The sequence below is a fragment of the Paramacrobiotus metropolitanus genome, unplaced genomic scaffold (genome assembly GCF_019649055.1).
Source record: "Paramacrobiotus metropolitanus isolate TYO unplaced genomic scaffold, Prichtersi_v1.0 Parri_scaffold0000048, whole genome shotgun sequence".
NCBI classification, from domain to species: Eukaryota; Metazoa; Tardigrada; class Eutardigrada; order Parachela; family Macrobiotidae; genus Paramacrobiotus; species Paramacrobiotus metropolitanus.
In genome coordinates, this window is record NW_026570268.1 from 335,240 (window position 1) to 356,907 (window position 21,668).

At 51.4% G+C, this 21,668-nt stretch overlaps 4 protein-coding genes across 5 annotated transcripts; all 4 read right to left on the minus strand.

Moving 5' to 3' along the window:
- Nucleotides 1-1,479: 1,479 nt before the first annotated feature.
- On the minus strand, nt 1,480-3,059 carry LOC129591765 (uncharacterized). The gene is made up of 3 exons (XM_055487566.1): nt 3,051-3,059; nt 2,141-2,860; nt 1,480-1,966 (listed from the first exon to the last, which is right to left on the minus strand). Exons 1-3 carry the CDS (start codon nt 3,057-3,059, stop codon nt 1,724-1,726), a joined length of 972 nt encoding a protein of 323 aa, XP_055343541.1. The 3' UTR covers nt 1,480-1,723.
- On the minus strand, nt 2,723-4,287 carry LOC129591831 (uncharacterized). Of its 2 annotated transcripts, XR_008690888.1 has the most exons (3): nt 4,127-4,287; nt 2,998-3,805; nt 2,723-2,933 (listed from the first exon to the last, which is right to left on the minus strand). XR_008690888.1 is itself a non-coding variant. In XM_055487659.1 (2 exons), the coding sequence occupies exons 1-2, from the start codon at nt 4,139-4,141 to the stop codon at nt 3,224-3,226; spliced, it is 597 nt and encodes a 198-aa protein (XP_055343634.1). In that variant the 5' UTR covers nt 4,142-4,287; the 3' UTR covers nt 2,723-3,223. The 2 variants fall into 2 exon arrangements, 1 of the variants encoding a protein (XP_055343634.1); XM_055487659.1 differs by having other exon boundaries at nt 2,723-3,805.
- Nucleotides 4,288-4,668: 381 nt separating this feature from the next.
- On the minus strand, nt 4,669-9,752 carry LOC129591839 (RILP-like protein homolog). The gene is made up of 4 exons (XM_055487666.1): nt 7,767-9,752; nt 5,993-6,801; nt 5,443-5,670; nt 4,669-5,043 (listed from the first exon to the last, which is right to left on the minus strand). The coding sequence occupies exons 1-4, from the start codon at nt 8,145-8,147 to the stop codon at nt 4,950-4,952; spliced, it is 1,512 nt and encodes a 503-aa protein (XP_055343641.1). The 5' UTR covers nt 8,148-9,752; the 3' UTR covers nt 4,669-4,949.
- Nucleotides 9,753-9,821: 69 nt separating this feature from the next.
- On the minus strand, nt 9,822-21,447 carry LOC129591840 (mediator of RNA polymerase II transcription subunit 13-like). Its single transcript, XM_055487667.1, is given in 16 exon segments — nt 9,822-10,402; nt 10,836-10,951; nt 11,072-11,754; nt 12,281-12,423; nt 12,529-13,297; nt 13,670-13,847; nt 14,370-14,918; nt 15,627-15,949; nt 16,172-16,786; nt 16,789-17,287; nt 17,458-18,560; nt 18,736-18,890; nt 19,161-19,244; nt 19,308-19,392; nt 19,735-20,071; nt 20,695-21,447. Coding segments are annotated over 16 exon segments (5,850 nt in total). The 5' UTR covers nt 20,773-21,447; the 3' UTR covers nt 9,822-10,269.
- Between the last annotated feature and the right edge of the window lie 221 nt (nt 21,448-21,668).

Sequence of the window (21,668 nt, forward strand, 5' to 3'; positions counted from 1 at the left end):
AGCGGCACTTGTTCACGCACTTGGGCGTTCCGATTGTACGGCGGGCGCAGGGGAGAGGGGACGTGACCTTTCGCACACTTTATCTTCCGTGTCGAATAGGTCATGTTCCGGTTGCGGTGTCGTTTCCGTTTCGTACATGCTGCAAGTATAGGTGTCCATGGTAAAGGACTGTCCCAAGCGTAAAGCTATTTGTGGTTTAGGGTGTGAATTCGGAGCAAACGACGACAGAAACGGCTCTGCTAGTGCTGAAATATCGATCTTACTCGGTAACTGGTTGAAATAAAACGTCATGATAATTTACACACATTGTTGGTTTCCACCACATCACGGTATCACTACTGTCCGTACAAACTGTAAGAATTGGCATGGCACATGCACTTTTATTGTGGCAGCAGATCTAAATTTCGTTTTGTCTAAATTGTTTTGACTGATACTGGCTACATCACTTAGTGTGTATTCTGCACGTGTTGCAAATATTGTTAATGTCGTCATTCTTTTTAATTAGCGTATTCCACAGTAGCCCTACGATATCTTTGCGTATCCTCCATGTATCTCGTTATTACGTGTTCTTAGTGTTCATAGGTTTTCTAGGTTTTTAACGGGGTTCATGTGGGATACATACAGGATACTGCAGAGATACGGAGGGATACGGCAACAATCGAGCAGAAGTTAAAAATTGTTAGGATCCACGAGGGATACGTAGAAAATACCGTGGGATACGGCGGGACACTGTGGGATACTGTGGGTACAACCGTACAAGCAAAAAAAACATGTCTCGAAAAATTAAACGTGTACGAAATGGTCCATATCTACGCTATGAAGAGTGGGTTCTGCTTGATATGCTATGCCAAAAATGCTCAGTCAAGTACGTAGTAGGAAATGCTCCTGATCCAATATGATGCCCCAGCCTCCGCTGCCTTCTCGACGCGTCGTCGTGACGTAGCCTTTGAACTATATAAACGAGCGCCGACGCCCACGGAAGGGTGACCCAGCGCTGCCGACAGTCTCGCTGGAGTTAATCCACGGGCCATAGTGTCGCGTGCGACCATTTGCGATTCGCTCCACACCTCTCCGCGAAGTCCAGCCGCTGAAGGTGGCGCTGCGAGCCTGCGAGGGGAAAGATTAGTCGCCTACAAGCGAATTCGCTCGGGTAGCAGCCGATTTCGAGGTTGTGCACAAGCGACCAGATAATTAGCCCCAATAAATCGCCCGCCTTTACGAAATTTCTCGGCACCGCCCATGGGTGACAGTTTGTGCAAGGTATTCTTGGCGCGCGCCGCCAGCCTTTACTCTTCCACTTGCAGAATTGGCAGTATCAACGGTAGTGATTTTTCGTATGCAGTTACAGTACTGTACTTCCAGTATTCGTTTTGTTGCTCTTACAGCTACAGTCTACATGAGTACAGATACCGCGATACGTAGGTTGGTGGTGCTCGTACAACCAGGCTTAATACGAACGACCCACGGTATTTCCAGTTGATAATCTTTTCTGCTTTGTTCATCTCTAAACTCCGTAGTGTGTAAACCGACGCTAATTGTCTGCACATCACCTGATCATCACAACACCGGCAGGAAAACGCATATGCGTGATAACATGGCAAAAAAATGCCAATAAAAAACTCTGTAAACCAAACCACAGAAAACCCGCTACAGACCAGCGCCGGCTGAAAAAAAAACCAAAAACCGTCACAGACACGGCGCAAACCAGGGAAACAGGTAGAAATTAAGCCGTTCCGGAGCGACAGACGCGCGTCTGCAGGAGGGTCAAGTCCGCCCCCTCCTCCCAGTCCTCCTCCCAGTCGCATGGGCGCATTTCCCATTGCTCGGCGCCCTGCACGAGGCAGGCCAGCACCAGCGGCGCAGCCCGCTCCACGTCCGCATCCAGCAGGGCCCGACTGCATTGCGCGGGGCCAGCACCCGTCGGGGGACCGGCGCTGAGCAGCGCATGCTGCAGCGCACACACAGTCTGCAAGCAACACACCCTCAACACACCCACCTTAACACATCCACGGCTGTTCTTGTTGTGCATTGGTTATTCCTAGTTTCCCTCAGTTAACTGTATGCTTTTCTTGTGGTTTTCGTATGTGGTCTATGCTGAGAAATACTAATTTCCTAAGTAAAACGACGAAAATCAACTCACTTGGCACACCACCAGCAGCAGCTCATCTTGGCCCGGCGACACCTGGTTGGCTCTCAATTCCACCAGCCAGTCCGCGGCGCGCTGCTTATCATCCGCAGCGGGCGTCCACGCCAGATGCGCCCGCAGAAGCTCCCACACCTGCCCCAACGACACCGCGCTCGGAGGCTGCAGATGCGCCACGGGAATGTCAATGCGGGTGTCCATCTCGCAATCCAACGGGCCCGGGTCGCCATCGTCACCGTCCACGTCCAGCAGGTTGACGCGACACTGCAGCAGCGAAACTTCCCCGCACGGCAGTCGGCGAAGCGCCTCCGCAAAGTCCCCCACCGTGCGACCGCTGTTACGCTCCGTCCGGTGCGGACAGGGGTCGACGCAGAGCCGGCACTTCAGACGGTGGACGTAGACGGTGGACGCACGGATCCCCCGGCAGTATGAGGCCACTATGGACAGATTGTGCAGGCTCTCCAGATTGGCGTTGCGGAGGATGACGCGGCGGGTGGAGGGGCGGAGAGCGTGGACGAGGCTGGCCAGGAGGATGCCGTCGGCGCGTCCGTTCAGGACGAGGTCGGAGTCCAGGGGGGGCCGACTGCAGGACGGAGTCCCAGAGGGCGCACACCGGGCGCAGACGCGTCTGTTCCGCCGTGTCCAGATGGGAGAAGACCTCCGACAACAATTCCACCGGCAGCTGCTGCAGCCCCTCGCCAGCGGAGGCCTCCACGGCTACGGGCAAGTCCAGCAGGCGGAGCATCCGCGGCAGCGCTAACTGCAGTTGCGGCGCAGTCTCCCAGGCACTCTGCACACCGAGTCGCTTATATCCTGTGCAGGGTTGTCATCAAAAGCCTACCCGTCCCACTCACCTTAATCCTACAATTATACTACGACCTTGGGCGCTCCACGTACAACCACGTGCCGCCCTCATCCAGCCGACGCAGTAACCGAAACGGTGGCCGCCCAAAAGGGGAACGGCTCAGCCAGGCCTCCATCAAACAGCGCTGCGTCTCCTCCGATACAGCGGTACACGCCGCCGGCAACTGCAGCCGGCCGAAGACGAACGACTCCGGACCGACCAAGAGATCGAAGCAACTATCCCGTAGATCGACGTAACTCATTAACCAGCGCCCTTGGCCGTAATAGCGCCGTAAATCCTCTTTCCCGGGGGGGTCGGCCGTTCGCAGCAGCCGCCAGAACGCTGCTACCGCTGCCGCGGACCGCATCCTCGCCGGCGTCGCGGATCCGGGAAAAGGGGACGACCTGCAAAGGCCCTGTCGCCCGGCCGGCGGCGTCGCACAGCCGCACTAATCCGGCGTTCGTTCGTCGCCAGTCGCGCCTGGCCGTCACCACCAGCCTCGCCCCCCGCCAGGTCCAAGCTTCGTGGGGATGACAGCGCCAGAGCACCTCCACCGGCCACGTCGCGTGGGCGCGCATCCAATCTGGCACCATGCCATTCCCCCGCACCCGGAAGACGCGCCCGAAGGGGACGAAGTGGCGGCGCCGACCCGGGCAAAGGAAATCGATAAACAGGCCGTCTGAGCCCGCGTCCACCACCCGCCCGAACTGCAGCGGGCCCTCGTCGCTCCACACATCCACGCAGTCGTAGCGATGGTTCAGCCTGAGCGCATGCTCCCGCGACATTTCCTGCAGCGATGCCAGGCTGATGCGACGGCACTGCAACCACAACGAGATAATCAGTTCACGCTTCGTCGTCATGCTGAAAACGGGCAATCAATCGTTGCAAGCAAAAAGCAGCTGTGAAGACTGCAGAGTCTGCGAAACACGCATTACTTGCGAAGCTGAACTTCCCTGCTGTCAGGGTGCTACTACTTTGTTACACAGCCTACACTGCTACTTATCCATATTCTTTCTTAGCATTTACAGAAGGGACAACCGAACCAACACGGAAGAAAGGGAAGAAAACGCTGCCAGCGAGACGGCGCTGTGCGACGTCAGTGCCAATTCTGCGGACTGCGCAGCACTGCGCTCACGTACCTTTCCACAATCCATTGTGCGGTGAGCGAGAAAAGATCGAAATCCAGTAACCTAAGCAATCAAGTCCAGGTTAAAGCGCAGTTAGTCGGGAGGAATATCGTGCAGAGATAAAGATGAGCAAACAAAGCTACCCGAAAAACTCGAAAGCGGAAAGAAAATGGTGAGCCTGACAAATGAGCAAGCGAGAAAAAACTGATGGACAATTTCCAGCGCAAAATTCAAATGGACAGTTTGTAGTGTCGATGAGCTTGTGGGAAGCTGGCTTGGCCGAAAATGGTGAGTCGATTGTCGTAACTCTTCCGCATTCTACAGTAGTTTATTGCTGCATCGCTCTTTGAATCGCTAGATAATCGAGCTGCCACCTAGTAGCGGTCGGCTGTGTCGCCGGTACCAGTACCAATCGGCAGTTGCCATACTCGTACATACAATTTGTAATAATTATTAATTTTGATACTTAATTTAGCGAATGTTGGCTCTAACCGAAAACTGGGAATCCAGTTGGTTCGATTCGCTAAAAGAATAGGTTAACGCCTTTGTTAATCTTAAAGTAAAAGCTTTTTCTTCTGCCACTTTTCGTTTCGAACAGTGATTAATTACTAAATAAATCGAAAAAATGTGGATTAGAATTTAGAAAAATCGCCAATGAAAGCCAGAGTGTAGCGACAGGGAATTCGTTGCGTGCGACTAATTAACAGCGGGAGTAGAAATAAACAATAATCGGGGAATTCACAAGACTGCTGAAGAAGCGTTCAAGCGCGGAATTGAAAGGGGCTGAGATCCGGGAAGAGCGGGGACTGGCGTCCGCGGACGGTTGGCCAGCGGTTTAGTCCGCCAAATGGGCGCTGCTCTCGGCCAGTTTGTAGAAGATGCCGTCCTTGACGATGGCCGTCAGCTTCTCGCCGAACAGGCCTTTGTACCTGCGCAAAACATACTTCAACTATTTTCTGGTTTCTATTAATTTCAATGGAATTTTCACATTTCTTTCCAAAATTTACTGCGTTGTAACTTGTACATGATTTTTTATAACAGTATTTACGATGCAATTTTATTCGCTTACTGCGTGTTGTTAGATGAATTTTGTCAGATTATTTATAATTCGGTCTATTAACTTATTTTATATTTTCAATAATTTTACTGCACTTGATTTCTGACATAATAAATGTGTGATAAGCAATTGAATACTGCGTTAAAATTCTAACTTTGGAGCAGTGTACCAGCGCCGGCCACTCTTGTTTTAACTGAGTGGCTGTTGCCAATAAAGAAAATCATATAATATGGCTGCTAGCCAATGAGAAGAAGCGGCGCGTGAGTCTTACAGGTTGCGGATGATGGAGGGGCGGGGCTTGCTGCGACTGCGACTGCGGCGGCGGCGTCCCGGGAAGAGTTTGTCGTCGGGCTCGCGGTTGATGGGGCCCTGCACGGCGGCCTCCTCGTCGTCCGTCTGGCTAGCCACACTCTCCGCCTCCGTCGACGCCAACGCGCTCGACTCCGCCTCGTCGGCCACGCTGGTCGCCGCCGTGCCGGTGCTGCCTGACGCCGGATTCCTGCAATTTTATTTTTCTTTGCATTTCAACTCTTCAAGTCAACCGTTTAACTCTTTTATTTGAATTAATTATTAGCGCTTAATTTTTAATTTTTAACTTTAAGTCTTCATAATTGTTTAACCTATCATTTTTCTTTTATATAATTATTTTGTTAAAATATTCATCTTTGATTTCAAATATTTTGGTCTTCGGTTTTTATAATTTTAATGTTTTCTTCATAATTCACTTTCCGATATCCCCTTTTTTCGCTCTTTAATTTCTTTAAATTATAATATTTTATTTTAATATTTTTTACCATAAAATTTAAAAATTGAAAGCTTACTCGTAACGCCACGGCTGGAGATGGGCGTCCAGGGCGGCGCGCGGCGTCTTCCCGGCGGCCAGCTCATCCTGGAGCTCCATGACCTTTGCTTTGAGGTGGTTCCGTTCATTCAGCATCCGGCGCAGCTCGTTCAGCGTGAACCGCGGCACATCTCCGTCATCCACCGCCCCACCCACCTCCCGCTCGCTCTGCACCAGCCGCAACGGCTCCCGGGTTTCCGGGACCTCTGGGACCTCCTCCGGGGACACTAGTGGCGTCCCGGCCTTCTCAAACAACGCCTGCAGATTAGCTTCCTCCTTGGCCACCGCCGGGACATTGGCCGGGATCCCCGCCGTCCGCAGGCGGGCCTCCAAGTCCACCGTGGTCAGGAGACTCTGCCGCAGGAGCCCCGTCAGCGCGTTGCGCTCCTCCATTAGCTTGCGCGCCTGTTTGTGTAGGGTGTTGTGGCGCTGCTTGCTGTTGACGAGCGCGGTGCGTTCCCGCTGGAGGTCGGCGCGGAGGGTCGCCGCTTCGGTCTCGCGGTCCTGGAGGTGGGCGGCCGTCTCCCGGAGGTCCTCTTTGACCTTGGCAAGGCTGTCCTTTAGCTGCTGAATCAGGGTGGAGGTGTCCCCGGGGGCTGGGGCCGGGGTGGAGGTGGTCAGAGTGAGGTAGCCGAAAGGGCGGTCCACTTCCAGGGGCGTGTCCGGGGCGGCGGCGGAGGTGGTGCGGAGGGCGCTGCGGAGCTTGTCGTTCTCGCTGGTCAGGTCGAGGACGGCCGTTTCCAGCCGCTTGGTTTCGTCGCGGTACTCCCGCTCAAGCTCCTCCATTTCCTGTTGACAAAATTAATTAGTTACTGAGAAGTAAAATAAATCTAACGGATTACCAAAATCAAATAAAATCAAATGATCATTAATTACTTAATGGCTTAAAAAAAATTAAATTGCCATAAATTGAATGGCTAATTGCTGTTCCGATTTAAAATTAACTGGAAATTCAATTAACTTTTTTATTTTATTATTTGTATTTAAACTGATTGCAGTTTCTTGCTTGAATTTGCTGGTTACGCAAGCGGATACGAAAGGTCGCGCGGCGCCCACGGCGACACGGGCGTTTGGCATTTCTCATGAAAAATTAAAACTGCCAATTACGCGGAGTGGGTGGTTTCGCCGGTAAACAACGGTATTGTGTGGCGCGGTTAATTAAGGCAGAGTGACCGCCGGCAGCGCCACACCACTCCGCCTAATCAATCTTCAACAAAACAATCACAAAACAACGCATTCTTGGCAGCCGCGCGTTTTCAATTCAAAAAATTAAAATAATTGTAAATGATACTGTAGTAAAATTTTAAAGAGTTCCAATTTTTCGTAACTCCCGTCTCCTAAAATTTGTGAAGTAAAATTAGTAAATGCAATTAAGCATATAAATAAAAAAAAATAAAAATATAAAGCATAAATATGACGCAGATAAATAAAAAAATTCGTGGACATAGATACATGATTCCAGAACAGGACATATACCTATGTCCACGAATAGGTATATGATGATAAAATAAAAGAAAAATAAAAAAAATCCGAAATATAGCTGCAAAAAATATTCCCTGCACCGGAAACCAGCGGCCCGCCGCGGCGGTGACCTTTGGGCGTGGTCCTTAGTGACCCTTACTGCGTGGTGCTTGTCAGAAAAATAATATAAACCGGATCAAAAATATAAAAATTCGAAAGATAATTCCAAAAAAATATTCCTTGTCCAGAAATCACCGGCCGGCCGCGGCCGTGACCTTTAGGCGTTAATTTACCGCATGGTGTTTGTCGCGAATGCTGCGCTTCTCCTGCTGGTGCAGCTCGACGGTGTGCAGCGCCGCCTGCAGGCGCTGCTGCGTCGCCCGCGCCGTCTCGCGGTCGCCGCTGCCGGCCAGCTGCTCCAGCTGCTCCAGGGCGGCGCAGACCTTGGGCACCAGCTTGGTGATGCTGTCGCGGCCGAACTGCTGCGCCAGGTGTTCGAGATCCGCGCCGATCTCGCTGGCCGCCTCGTACACGTCCACCACGCTCAACTGCAGCGCCGGCGTCGCGCCGCCGGCACTGCCGCTGACGCTGCCGCTCCACGCGGCTTCTTCCATCTCCGCCGACAGGGACAGGGATTTCGCCGACGCCGTCATCGTCATGCCGCTCCCTACCATCGCATCGTCAAGAACAATCTGATCTTAATCACAACACAAATTTTTTGGAAATTGTTTTGATGCTCAGTTCGGTTTTGAAAATTTTGCCAGTAATACAGTAAATATCACGAATAAATAAATGGCTCCGCAAATTACGACTGTAAAAATTCCAGGAAAACTAAACGTCTCGGCAGTTGTGCCAGGGTAGTAATTCCGGAATAATTCTTAAAAAATGCCGGTTATGTGGTAGCGTGTACGACGAAAATGTTCAATGTTTAGCTTTGCAACACTGAAATATTATATAAATTTGCCGGTAAATCCACGAAAATATAAATTCCGCAGTTGATGGATGTGGTAATTCCAGAAAAACGTCGTTGACAATTTATAGGCTGATTAATTCCACAAAAATTCCGACAAATCGACGAACAAAGAAATTATACTAAAAATTTTTGACAGAATAATTCCAGAATAAATGAATTCCTTCACAATTTGTTGGCGAAATTATTCCAGAATAATCTCACAAAAATGCCGGTTTAATCAGCGAATATAGGACAGCGCGAGGAAACGCCAGACGCATCAACCGATGCGCGCATTCAACACAAACAGCGATTACAGCCAGACAGCGCGATAAATCAGCGATTAACTTCCGCGTGCACTTAATTTAATTACGAGCGATAGTGCCGACAACAGCGACAGCAGAATCAGTCCTTTATCGGCGCGTAATAGCAGAGAAATTCCGGCGTTATCGTGGTTATATGCGCACCTGACAATTCGCAATATAACGCTCAGGTATTGTTGCTATCGAGTGGAAGACAGTAAAATCGAGAGAGAAAATTGTTCAACCCCCGCGGCAAATAAATATACTAATAATTCAGCGAAAAAGACGCGGTCTGCAATGGGCTTCCGGCTTGAACGCGGCGCTGACGAACAAGTGCGCGGAAAAAACGCCGCGGGACACCGCCGACTCAACCAACGTCCGCGGGCGCATAAACACCGAATAGAACGTCAACCAGTCCGATCCGATCCGCCCGGGCGCAGGATAACAACAAAATAAATAAAAATATTCGTCAAGTCAACAGGCCGCCGATGACGCCAGATCCGCGTGCGCTGTTATTTTATTTCACTACACCGGGAAAATAAATCAGCGATGAATGTACATGTACGACGAGCGGAAACGACGGGGTAATGAATGATGTGTACAGCGTGTTTCACATGATATATAATAAAACTGATAAACGGCAATATTGTGTGCCGCATCCTGTTAACATTCGCCACTTTTCCGCCACGGCTCAGCTGCTGCATATATAACATCGTGTATATACGCTGGTTACTGGTTAGTGTTGCACAGTAGTCGACTGCCGAGCGGACCAAGTATTGATCGATGGCGACTCGGTGCAGCAGATGTGCGCCGTGCCGTCATAATCATCCCTCCGTCGAATTAATCGCTCGCTACTCCGATCCAGCGCTCCCGTTGCATTCCCTTCCCGGCATTTGCATTGGCAGGCAGCGCTTTATTTAATCATAATGACGACTGAATAATCCATCCATCCCTCGATCCACTGGCAGTACTGCTCATTTCCGGCCTGGATTCAGCCGACGCAGCCAGGGTCAACTGCGCCCGCTTCCTCCCGCCGACGTCACCCCTGTCGCCTTAATCACCACACCCCTGCACGTGACCTTTACACTACGTTACTCTCTTATTCAATTTTATTTCCATCAATTTCCGCGGGCATTTCTACAGCAGGCAACAACTAGTAAAAATACAAGCACATATAAATTAAAAAAGATGGATTAAAAACACAACAGAAGCAGGGTGGTGTGACTGGATAAAAGCATCTATCAAAAACAGCAGCAGCGCGAAGAGAACGGGCATCAGGCGAACGGACTAAAAAATTAACTCAAACATTCGTTAATTAAACGGGCACAACGCCACACGGGCCAGACAGGGAAACGCATAGAAGAACTATTTCAAAAACAAGGATAAAAACGCGGATGAAAGGCAGGGCGAGCAGTGCCCCTCGGGAGGCGGCGGGGAAGGGTGGGGGCAGGCGGGCGCCGCAGGAAGAGACGGCGCTCCCTGCCTTATCACAGACTGGCACAACGCGGCGTCCTGCCCGCGTTCTCGGTCCGGGTGTCTCTGTCTCTAGAGAAGGGCCGCGGCGGCGAAATACAGCTGCACTAATACTTGCATGTGCTGCGGCAGACACGAGCGCCGGTCGCGGCTGCCCGGCTCCAGCACCAGCCACGACAGGTTGTTGTAGCTCTCCAGCACGTACCTGCACGCCAACACACATTTTTCTTAGTCATCGGCTACTTTTAACAACTAATTCCGCAATTAATTAATTCTGACCATTTATTTATTAGGGAGGCAGTTGCATGGGCATGGAAAATCGCACTATATTACGAATTATTACTACATCCTACATGCAATTAAATCAATTTTGCCAATTTTTTTAGCTGATTTATTGAAGAGATATTCGCAAAAAAATCGCTTTATATGCAAATTTATCTCCATCTACAACTCGATTTTTTTCCCGAATTATTGGCTGATTTATTAGAGAGATACGTAGAATATTCACACTACTAGTACTTTCTTTTCAGCTAAAAACTGGAATTTCTCCTTCTGGATTTACCAGAAGGATACTCTCAAAAAACTGATTTTTTTCCTAATTTCTGGCTGTTTTTTATACAGAAACAGTTTGCACTCACTTGAGGACATCGACGGTGAGGTTGGAGTCGAGAGGATGGGCGTGGCGCGAGTGGTGGGCGGAGTGGTAGACGTCGTCGCCCTGCAGCACGTTGGCGCTGTGGATGTGCAGCGCCGACTGCAAAATAATACGAAAAATTAACATGATAACTGGAGAAACTGTATAAAAATGTAAATCAATTAAACAGAAATTAACAGAACATTTAGAATAAACTCCACACAACAAATGGGAACGCACCATGAGGACGACCGGGCAGGAGGTCTCGTCCAGGTGGTCGTGCGCCGCAAAGAACCACCGCGGCACCGGTCCGGTGGGCGCCGTGCTGACCAGATAGCCCACGGCCAGCGGCTGTTGCAGCAGCTGCCCCGGCTCATCCAGCGCCTCCATCATCCCGCCGCGGTGCAGCATCATCCCGCCGCCCTCCTTCAGCAGCAGCGGCGAGTGGCCCGCCCGCTCCACCGGGCGGGGACTGGTGGCGGGGGAGTTGCCGAAGTTGAAGAGATCCTTGAAGAGGTCCAGCTCGTCGCCCTGGTTGCCCTCGTCCCCCACCGGGAACTCGTCCGTCCCCAGGTGCCCGAACAGGTCCAGCTCATCACCCCCCAGGGTGGGCTCCTCGGCGTGGCCGGCGGTCAAGGATTGCGCTTGGGCGGTGGCGGAGGTGGGGAAGACGTACAGGTGGCTGCAGCTGGCGTCCTCGGGGCTGGAGAGAGGGCACAGGGACGCCGCGGTGGGGAGGCGGTCGTCGTGGGTGTAGGTGTCGGGCATGACGCGCAGGGAGGCCTCGGGTTGGAGGCTGACGAGGCAGGCGCTGAGGATGTTGGGCATCTCCTGGTTGGAGGCCAGCTTGCACTGGCCGCACATCTGCTTCAGCTGCTGGCCGGCGCGTGACAACGACTTCTTGCTCAACAGACTCGACCAACCTGCCGCACAAAATGTAAGAATAAATTGCCGCAAACATGCAAGTAAAAACCAATTATTTACATATATGCTTCAATTCTACAAAAAATTAAATTTTGATTTTAAAACATGAGTTATCAAAACAGAATACCTATCCACATTAATTTAAAAAAATCTACATAAAATCAGAATTAATTCGAGAGAAATTTAAAAATGCAATTAACACCGATATCGGTTCATTTGGGAGCAAATGAAACATGCAAAATAAAAGCAGCACTACATTATACATAAAAATGCAAAACATTTAAGTAAAACTTTAACTGTATTAAAACACAATAAAAACGTGCACATCAAAGAAAATCTGCTAAATTAAAACATAAATAATGACCCAAGAATTCATTTTGAAACTCTACCGTTGAAGGAAACTAGAAACCGATTCAACATGCAAGTACACATGAAAATTAACCGGAGAGAATTTGTTTCCCACGGAGATGCTAACACATACGAGATGCTAACACATGCTAACTCGTATCTAGCTAGCTGACTGACCTTTCAGTTCGCCGTGGCCCAGCCGGCCCATGCGGCCGATGACGATGCGGCAGGGATGCGTCAGTTGCGCCACGACGCCCAGAATGAAATCCCACAGGCGCACGAGGGAGTAGCGGATGACGCTCCAGCCTTTCTGGCGCGCCCTGCAACACAATTCCCATTCAAAAACCAACAGAAAAAATAATACCAATAACTAAAAACAATAATAAATTAAATAGTACAAATAAAACATAAAATAAACTGCGTACACGTCGTTGGCCCAGACGTTCATGATCTGCGTCTCGAGGAGTTCCCCGCGGTCGTCGGTGCACGACACCACCAGCCAGCGCTGGTCCTCGGTGACGCAGTAGGCGAAGAACAACGCCTGGCTCTTCTCCTTGCCCTCCCCGCCCACCGTCTCCCCCTTCTCCCGCCGCCCCAGCAACACGTACGGCGGCGTGTACACCGTGGCGCAGCCGGCGCCGCGCTCCTCCATCCACTTCTTGAACGCCGTCGCCGGCCCGAATCCCGTCAGCATCTTAGCCGGGACACTGGGCTGCAGTTTCCTCCACCCTTGGGCGTACACACTCAACGCCAACGCCCGCAAATAATCCCCGTCGCCGTTGCGCTCCATCACGTCCTTCAGGGGGATCAGCTGCAGGACCACCGACTCGCGGAGGGTGTCGGGCAGGTTGCGGCACAGCTCCTGGTAGGCGCGGAGGAGGCCGACGCAGGCCAGCCGGTGGAGGGGCTCCAGACGGTGGGCGGTGCCGTAGGAGAAGGGGTCCAGCAGGTAGATGACGATGACGGGGTGCGGGTCGTCGCGCTCGGGGTAGCCGGGGTCGAAGGGGTACTTGGGCAGCTCCTGGATCAGCACGTGCGTGCACACGCCCGCCAGCTGCGCCGCCGACGCCTCCACGCCGGGCGCCGAGGTGTCGGAGGCCGGGCCCTCGGCGAAGATTTTGGGCGGGGGCGGCAGCGGGGGCCGGAACAACTGGGCGATGTTCTTGTCGTCGTGCTGGCGCTGGATGTGCGGCGCTGTACATACAACTTGTATAATTCACTTTCTACTTAATTGCTGATTAATTTCTAATTAATTTTAATTTGATTGTCAAGGAATTCTACCAGATCAACTGCAATAACTCCTCATTTTATCTGAATTCATTTACTTTATCAAATTATAAAAATCCCCAAAAAATCAACCTATTCAATTTCGACCGCAATTCTACTGGCTATAATTTTTTAGTACTCTGTACAGGACTAAAATTAATCCATTACCATTACATACAATTTAATACAAGGTTATGTATGTTTGCAAAAATGAACATTTCCAAAAAAATTACAATTCGGTTACAACAAGGTTGAGCGGCAAAAAAGAGGAGATAATTCTTTGGATAACGGTTAACGCACCCAGGCCGCGGCAGGTGGAGGCGTAGAGGCGCAGCCGCGAGGTCAGCGGGGAGTCGCCGATGTAGCGGAACCAGTCGTCCAGGTTGTCGATGGAGGGCTGGCGGTCGGGGGGCCGGCACACCTGCCAGATGCCGTCCTGCAGTTTCGGCATCGGCATGTGCCGTCCGTGGCCACATTGCTGCGCACAGTAGTCAATGTTACAAAACAGAAAAACAGCATCACAAGCAAGGAAATTCAATTTCTGCCTTAATTCTGGCTAACAATTCCATTTAATTTCAGACTAATCAATTCAATTAATTTCCTTAATATCATCATATTCCCCATTTCCATATTGATCTTATGTTTCTGTAATCGCTCCTGTATATTGCACGGTTGTACATCCCGTTAACTGAACAAGCGGGAAGTACTCTTAATTAACGATAATATTACTCGTATATAACTGCGAATTTTTTCGGTCAATCTGAACATCTTTCGAGCAGAACTACTCAATCTATTTTTCAATTTTATTTAAGTACGCAGAACCGTCGGTAAGAAAAACAGACGCTGACGTAAAGAAAACTCTTATGTAGTCCGAAATAATTTATGCATTTTGCATCTAGTTATGATGAATACCTACGAAATTTCATTTATTTCGCACGTACGTAATTACATACAGAAACCATTCTAGCCGTGTGCACGGCTGCGTATGCGTAGTGCGTACCTCGTAGGATTTGGACAGATCGCGGAAGAAATTCTTGACCGCCCCGCGCACATAATCCCCCTCGGGCGTCACGACGGCGTAGACTACGTCCTTCTTGCCGCCGAAGGGCTCCAGCCCCATGACCTCCCAGTGGCCCCACACCGAGGGCGCGCACAGCACGCGCTCCTTCTCCAGGCCCATCAACCAGGCCGGGACGGCCAGCGGCTCCTTCTGCTCCTCCATCACCTCCTTGTCGGCGAAGCGCAAGAAGTCCTTCCAGGTCAGCGGGCCCTCCACGGTGAAGACCTTGTCCCACAGGCGCGTCTGTCGGCGCACCTGCACGGCCTCCTGCAGGATGGGCTGCAGGGTGCGGTGGGCGCGCATGGCCTCGGCGTGGCTGTGCACGTTGTGGCACAGGCGGAACCAGGGGTGCAGCGGCGGACTGGGCGGCAGGGCGCCCGCCACGACGCCGGGACCGCGCCGGCACATGGACAGCACCACGGCGCACACGCGGTTCATCTCCTCCAGCTGCAGCTGCACGTTAGACTTCGGCAAAATCATCGGCGACATCTAGCGGGATAATTTTTAACTTTTCAAATTATGTTTTAAAGATAATTTTGTATACAGGTTTCCCAATTTATTTCGATTTTTATATATGCATATACATTTTTTCCAATTTTTTTCCAGTTTTTAGAATTTCATTCCGATTTTACTGTTATGTAAACCGCCTTCGACATTTTCGGCCAAATCTATCAGACTGATTTTCAGTTCCCTACACTTTCAGTTTTATGTTTTTTGTATAATTTTCTATAATTTTACTTTTCTCTGTCCTATAAGTATATACTTTTCTATACTTTTTATAATTATAATAGTTTTAAAATATAACAGCAGTTAGTTAGTATATTTTCAGTTTTTGTTACAGTATTCATTTGCCATGTGGCATGTTGCCGGTCGTATATCACATGCAAGCGTAGAGCAGTGGTCTGTGGCGTCCATAAATACGTTCTAGTTGCAGACTTAACAAGTGTTTCATGTCAACTGCCTTCGATATATCCGGCGATATTTATAGAAATAATTTTTAACGTCTGGTATACGGTATACCCGTATAGTTTTGTGAAATACTTTGTACTGAAAAACATGTTTTGTGAAAAAACATCATCATGTATGTACAGAGTACGTACTTCCTGGTTTATATGCAGATTTTAAATCTTTCTAGTCGATATTTTGTTCTGCCATTTGCACATGAACCACCATCGACATTATCGGCGCGAAATGTACCTGGTGCTGCTGCTGGTTAATGGGCACGGGCGCGGTGAAGAAGCCCGGGTGCAGGTTGCTCATGGTCAAGAAGGGATTGCTCATCTGGTGTTTCAGCAGGGACGCCGTGGCGGCGGACAAGCGATTGACGACGCGCTTCTGCTCCGGATTCAAGCTGACCTCCAGGAATTCGCTCAGCGCCGGCTTCCGCCGCGCCACCATGTTCTCCGCGATCCCCGTGATGTCCAGCTCGTCCTCCGCGAACAGGCCCGCGCCGTAGGACAACCTCCGGTTCATCACGGCGCTGAAGCCGCAACTGCACTTGAACGCCGGCTCTTCGGCGCCTACAAGCAAATTCGAAATCACCATTTTGAACAGTCCAAATCCACATTTCATGCACATACTGTACTGCTTTAATTAATTATTCATATTTCATTTGATTTCTTCGGTTATGACAGAAAAAAATCAGTTTTTATTTTTAAATATTTGCAAAATAAAATGTAAAATAAAATTCATTCTTCTTTAATTTTCTTTTGTTTATATAAACTGTCGATTTAAATTCTTACCTAACAGCATCGTCCCGTCGCTGCGCACCGTCATATTGCATACACACAGCGGACAGGCGGCGAAATTCTTATCGACGAACAGATTCATCAGCGTATCGCCCATCAGCACGTTGAAGAGCAGTGCCTGGATCTCCGGGAGCTGCAGCGCCTGGCTGTTGGGCGACTGCAGGGGGAAGGGCATGCGCGGGGGGTACACGGGGGGCCGGAACTCGGGCGGACTGAACACCGGCATCCGCGGCGACTTGACGCTGCCGCTGTTCTTGGCGCCGCTGCGTTTCGACGGAGTCGGCGCCGGCGGCGGCACCGGGCGCACCGTGTGCTGGAAGCGCGGCCCGAAGCGCCACACCGGCTCGTAGGCCAGCCGTTCCACACTGCTGGCCAGCGCCACCGGGAACAGCGCGCTGGGGAAGTCGCGGATCACGGAGTAGCGCGCCGCCGACACGTTGTGCGCCGGCGGGAGCTGCAGGTCCAACACGGGCTTCTTCTCCACCGGCGCGATGCTGAGCACCGCCGGGGTGTCTTCCGGGACGTCCGGGTGACCCGGGAGCTCCAGCGGGGAACTGATGGGGTGGGTCTCCAATGACGGAGGTGTCGGGAACATCTTGGACCACTCCACCGTGGCGGGTTTGGGCGCGGTGCGTTCGACGGTCTCCTTCGGGACCGTCTCCGATAAAACGGTCGTATTCGACACCACCGTGTCTTCATCGATGGTCTTGGGCGTCGGGTCGACGTTCTCCTTGGGAGGAGGTCCATCTCCGAGAGGAGATTGTGGAGTTTGCGGCGTTTGGGTCCGATGGGCTCCCAGTCGTCGTTGACGGCGTCGCTCAGCGCGAACCCGTCGCTGTCCTCGTCGGGCAGAGCGAGGCAAGGCCGCTTTAATGGAAGTTGGCGCGCGGGGGAATCGGTGGTCTCGGAAGACAGGCTGCTGCTGTGGAAGGCCACCTGGGGGGTGGGTACTGCTGGGGAAGGCTGCACGGGGGCGGGGGAGGGTTCCGGGAGGGCCGAACGCGGCGCGGCCATGTTGGAGCGCGGAGTCTTGGGGAAGGGGGTGGCCGGAGTGGTCGGCGAGGTGTCGGAGGTGTCCATGGAGGACGCTGGCGAGGAGACGGGAGAAACCTACAGAAAATAATTGACTAACAATAAATCAACGGGAAAATCACCAACTTACAACTACGAAAAAGAATAAGCAGACAATAATGTACAAAATAAATGACAACAGACAAGCAAAAACAATATAATAATATTCTTATATTACACAGTTAAAACGTTGATAACACAACACGCACCTGCACAACACTCCCCAGTTGGCTCTGCGGTGTCGCCGGCATCCGCCCGTAACTGGCCCCGGGCGACAGCATCCCGAAGACATGCCGTCGCGCCGGCGGCACCGAGCCCGGCTGTCTTATCATCCCTCCAGGGATGACCTTTCGCGGTGATCCATTCTCCATTAAAATCCCACCGAGGTGATTGCGTTTGTGGAAACTGCCGGATTTCTGCGCCCGGAAGTGTTCGTTCAGTCCCTGTTGATCGTGACGCGGCTGCTCCTTTGCCTTGATCTTCATGGCCATCAGCCCCAGTCCCTGCGCGTTGTAACTGGACGGGCTGGACACCGGGCTGGTGGCGCGTTGGGAGACGAACTCCGCCGTGTTCCCGGCGCTGCGGCAGGCCTCGCACTCGCAGTGCTTGCGGTCCGCCGGGTCGGCCAGCTCGTTGACGCACAAGGCGGAGACCTTCTCGGTGATGGGCCGGGTCTTGACGAACTCCTCGAAGATCCCTTGCAGCAGCTTCCCGACGCCCTCCTGCTCGAACTTCCCCTTGGCCAACGGGAGACCGCCTAAACCGCACCGACGGGCGCCCATCCGGGGTCTTCTCCGCCCCCGATCCATCGGACTGTTGACCGAGTCGGAGGGCACCAGCACTGGCCACCCGGAGGCGCTCTTCCCCTCGGCGGCGGCCTTCATCACGCGCTCCAGCCGCTCATCATCCACCAGCAGGACAAACGACGACGGATACCACATGCGCGTGCCGCTGACGACGACCTCCACGAAGCAGACGGGCGGCGACGGGGCCCCGCCACGGGAGCCGTTCTTATCGGGGCTGGAGGCGGTGGAGTTCGGGGGGTTGGGGGTGTCGGGCGCGGGGCTGGGGGCGGACACCGCGGGGTTGGGGGAGGGGCCGGGGGTCATGGCGGCGATGGAGGCATCGCGGGGGCTGTAGTGGGCGGAACTGCCGCCGCGGGGGGTCGGCGGCTCGCCGTTGAGGGACAGCGGGGCGGTGGGGAGCTCCAGCGGGAAGTACTGCTTCCAGTGCGCCAGTAAATCCCGCGATTTCTCGCTGGAGATGGTCTTCCCGGTCAGCACCCCGCCGAGCCCGTAGGGACACAGGATCACTGCGAAAGACAAACGGGAAGCACGTCAGACTAATGACAGAGCATTGGGGAATTACACCCGATTAAAAATAGATCAATAACTGTGAGGAAATCTATAAAGAGATGTGTTTCCGGCTGCGAGTGTTGTTAATGCCGGTGTTTAGCGGGCGCATTGATTGCAGCGGCGTATTGATACCTGTGAGTTTGGCGTTGCCGCTGGTCTGCAGCAGCGTGTGGCCAATGTGCGCCTTGGTGAGACGGAGCAGCGGCGGATGCATGCGCACGTCCACCGTAGTGCAGACGGTGCTGTCGCCGTGCAGGAAGAACTCGAAGGCGTACGAGTACCGGAAGCTGCAATCAAATCACACATTTTTCCATCCGCAATCACTGTCTTCAGAATTATTACTGTATCACAATTTTTTACAAAGTGTCTAATTTATTTCTGATCTTCTCCAAGATGGTTATAAGAGCAGCGGAAGCTGTATCTATGTTTCTGCAGTACTTTGCATCGGCAACTGATTTAAAAACTCTTTTCTTATGTGCACAGATTTGGTTAAATCGGTCACATCTGTTGATCTGTAAATCCAGTTTTTAAAACGCATCTAATTATCATCGACGTACCTTCGATCAGAGGCTGGCATGTGCGCTTCCCGCGGCTGGATGAACCAGCGTCCGAGACGCACGTATTTTTGCGACAAAAGACACCTGCGACAAGCAGAGTTATTTCGCTACGCAAAACGCACACTGGTGGAAGAAGATGCGACTCACCGTTCAATGAGAGTGTGCAGCGCGCGGAAGAGCAGGACACGGCACTCGTACACCAGTCCGTTCTCCCAGCTGCCGCTTTCTTCATCTGACAACAAAAGAACACTCTCAATATTATAACAGCGGGAATATCGTTCATTTCTATTCAAATACCATTTAAATGGCACTTTTCATAATATTTATTATAATTCGTAAAGATCTTCTAAAAAACCAAACAGTTCATCAAGATTGCGAGTGCGGGCACAAAATGGCACTTTTTCAACGGGTATGACTCAAAAGGAGTCGTATTTCAGCGTAAATGTCGGCTAATTTATTTAGCATTACTTGAACGGAATAAATTATGTACTGCAGGCGAAAATATTCTGCAATATTATATGCAGCTTGCGAGGAAGAATAAGCCCTGCAGCGAGAATAGAACTGCTCAACTGACCGATGAGTTCGGGCTCGAGGAGCTGCATGAGATCGGGCTCCTCGCCGTACCAGAAGACCCACAGCTTCTTGCTGGCGCCGGCGCTGGAGGCGGCGGCCGCGCTGCCGGCGGCGAAGGGCGGGGGCGCGTGGGGCGCCACGGCGGGGGTGGGGGGCAGGAGGCTGGTGCGCTTCCAGGCGGTCAGCAGGTTGGCGGCCAGGCAGCGCCCGTACGACACCAGCACCGGGTCGGCCAGACTCAGGCCCTCCAGGTCGGCGTCGCGCCCGCAGGCCGACGCGGGGGCCATGCCGCTGCCGGCCAGGCCGAAGCGCTTCCACTGCAGCCCGTGCAGCTCCGTCTGCAACAGCAACACTCACAATGTAAGCACATTTTATACGCATTTTATAACAACGATCTTCCATTACAAATTATTTTATGAAATTATCGAACAGCCTTTACACAGACTAAAATGTTTTCCAACATTTTATTCTTCATATGCTACTCTTCAAATTCAACAGGAACTTCCAATATTTCGCAAGAACTGTTTTTTATATCAATGTTTTAATAACAGATTTATTTTTCACACTTGTCAAAACGACGTTTCAAGACGCTCGGATATTTTTTAACATTTGTGTTATTCACAATTTAATCATCTTTAAGTTTTCAAGCAAGGATTCCAGCAAGAAAGTCTAATTCGTACAAAAGAACTAATTCGTACATTTCCATTTTATAACAACATTATTTCATTTTCAAAACTGCCAATCAGCGCTTTAAAAGGGTAAAATATCTTAAAGAGAGTTTTAAAAGTATTCAAATATTAGTTCCAGGTTGTCAGGCGAGGTCCAGCAATTCAGAAATCGTTTTTTTCGTCTATTATTTTTAAAACTGTCAGGCACCGATTCCGGAGAATCCAGTATTCTTAGGTATTATTTTAGGCAATAATCAATATGATTTTCAAAAACTAATGCTAGAGCGACTCACAAGCGCGAAGACGTTGGTGTGGCAGTTGGTCAAACTAGCCCCGTTGGTGGCCACGGCGGGGCTCGTCATGTTCAGCATCGTTGCAACCACGGGGGTTTTCAAACGGCAGGAAGGACGGGCCTTCCGCGGGACGACTCTAGTCAGCCGCCATCGCTCTACACTGTCCGTCCACACTGCTCAACAGCACTCCAAACGACAGATCATAGCACTCTAATCACGCCAGCCAAATAATAATCTCGCCACTGACGCACTCACACAAACACAATTCCCCGCTAACGAACACTGTCTCGCGGCGACGAAAATCACCCTCCAGGAAGCAGATCAACAAACCCAGGCCAGGAAGGGATCGGGGCTAGATTACACGGTAATCATCATTATCCGCCAATTATCCACTCTTCAACATGTATCAACACAGTCAGGGATTCAGGCCCGATTAATCAACATTATTGCGCTCCACAGCACGTCCCTCGTCAAGCAGCGTTTACGCACGTTACGCTGAGCGGGATGAAGCTAATTTCTTATCCAAGGTACAACGGGATGATTGGAGCGACGGAAAGAAACCCAACACATACATTCATATCGTTATTCGTTGGCTGTGATCGCTCTTCGCTTGTCAGCCTAAGTGCCTCAATTAGCTAAGGGGAAAGAACTGTTTTTACTCTGCGTACACTGCGTACTGCGTGTGTGTGGGAAAGAACTGGGTAGAGAGAGTGTGTGTATGGACGTACGAGTGCGTGCGTACATTCCGAATGGAATACCAGCGTACAAATCGGCTTTGCACTTTACGCTCTCTTTCAACGCTCCAGCAATTCAGCCTGCGTTGCCTTTGCCAGATTAGAGAGCGAGAGAGAGAAATGGTGTTATGCATGCGGGGCCGGCTTTAAATTTGTGTGACCAATCACCTGGCGCGACGCCGCCAGGTGATTGGTGCGTTGGCGGTCTGATAAAATCGGATCACGTTCGAACCGCACGCC

What these genes read in the sequence shown, in the direction of transcription:
- LOC129591765 (XM_055487566.1), bottom strand. An exon ending in TGCTGCTGGTGGTGTGCCAA is followed by an intron (nt 1,967 to 2,140) that starts GTGAGTTGATTT and finishes TGTTGCTTGCAG; the next exon opens with ACTGTGTGTGCGCTGCAGCA.
- LOC129591839 (XM_055487666.1), bottom strand. Translation starts at nt 8,147, where the DNA reads ATGGTAGGGAGCGGCATGACGATGACGGCGTCGGCGAAATCCCTGTCC. An exon ending in TTCGCGACAAACACCATGCG is followed by an intron (nt 6,802 to 7,766) that starts GTAAATTAACGC and finishes TTTTGTCAACAG; the next exon opens with GAAATGGAGGAGCTTGAGCG. An exon ending in CCCTCCATCATCCGCAACCT is followed by an intron (nt 5,044 to 5,442) that starts GTAAGACTCACG and finishes TGTTTTGCGCAG; the next exon opens with GTACAAAGGCCTGTTCGGCG.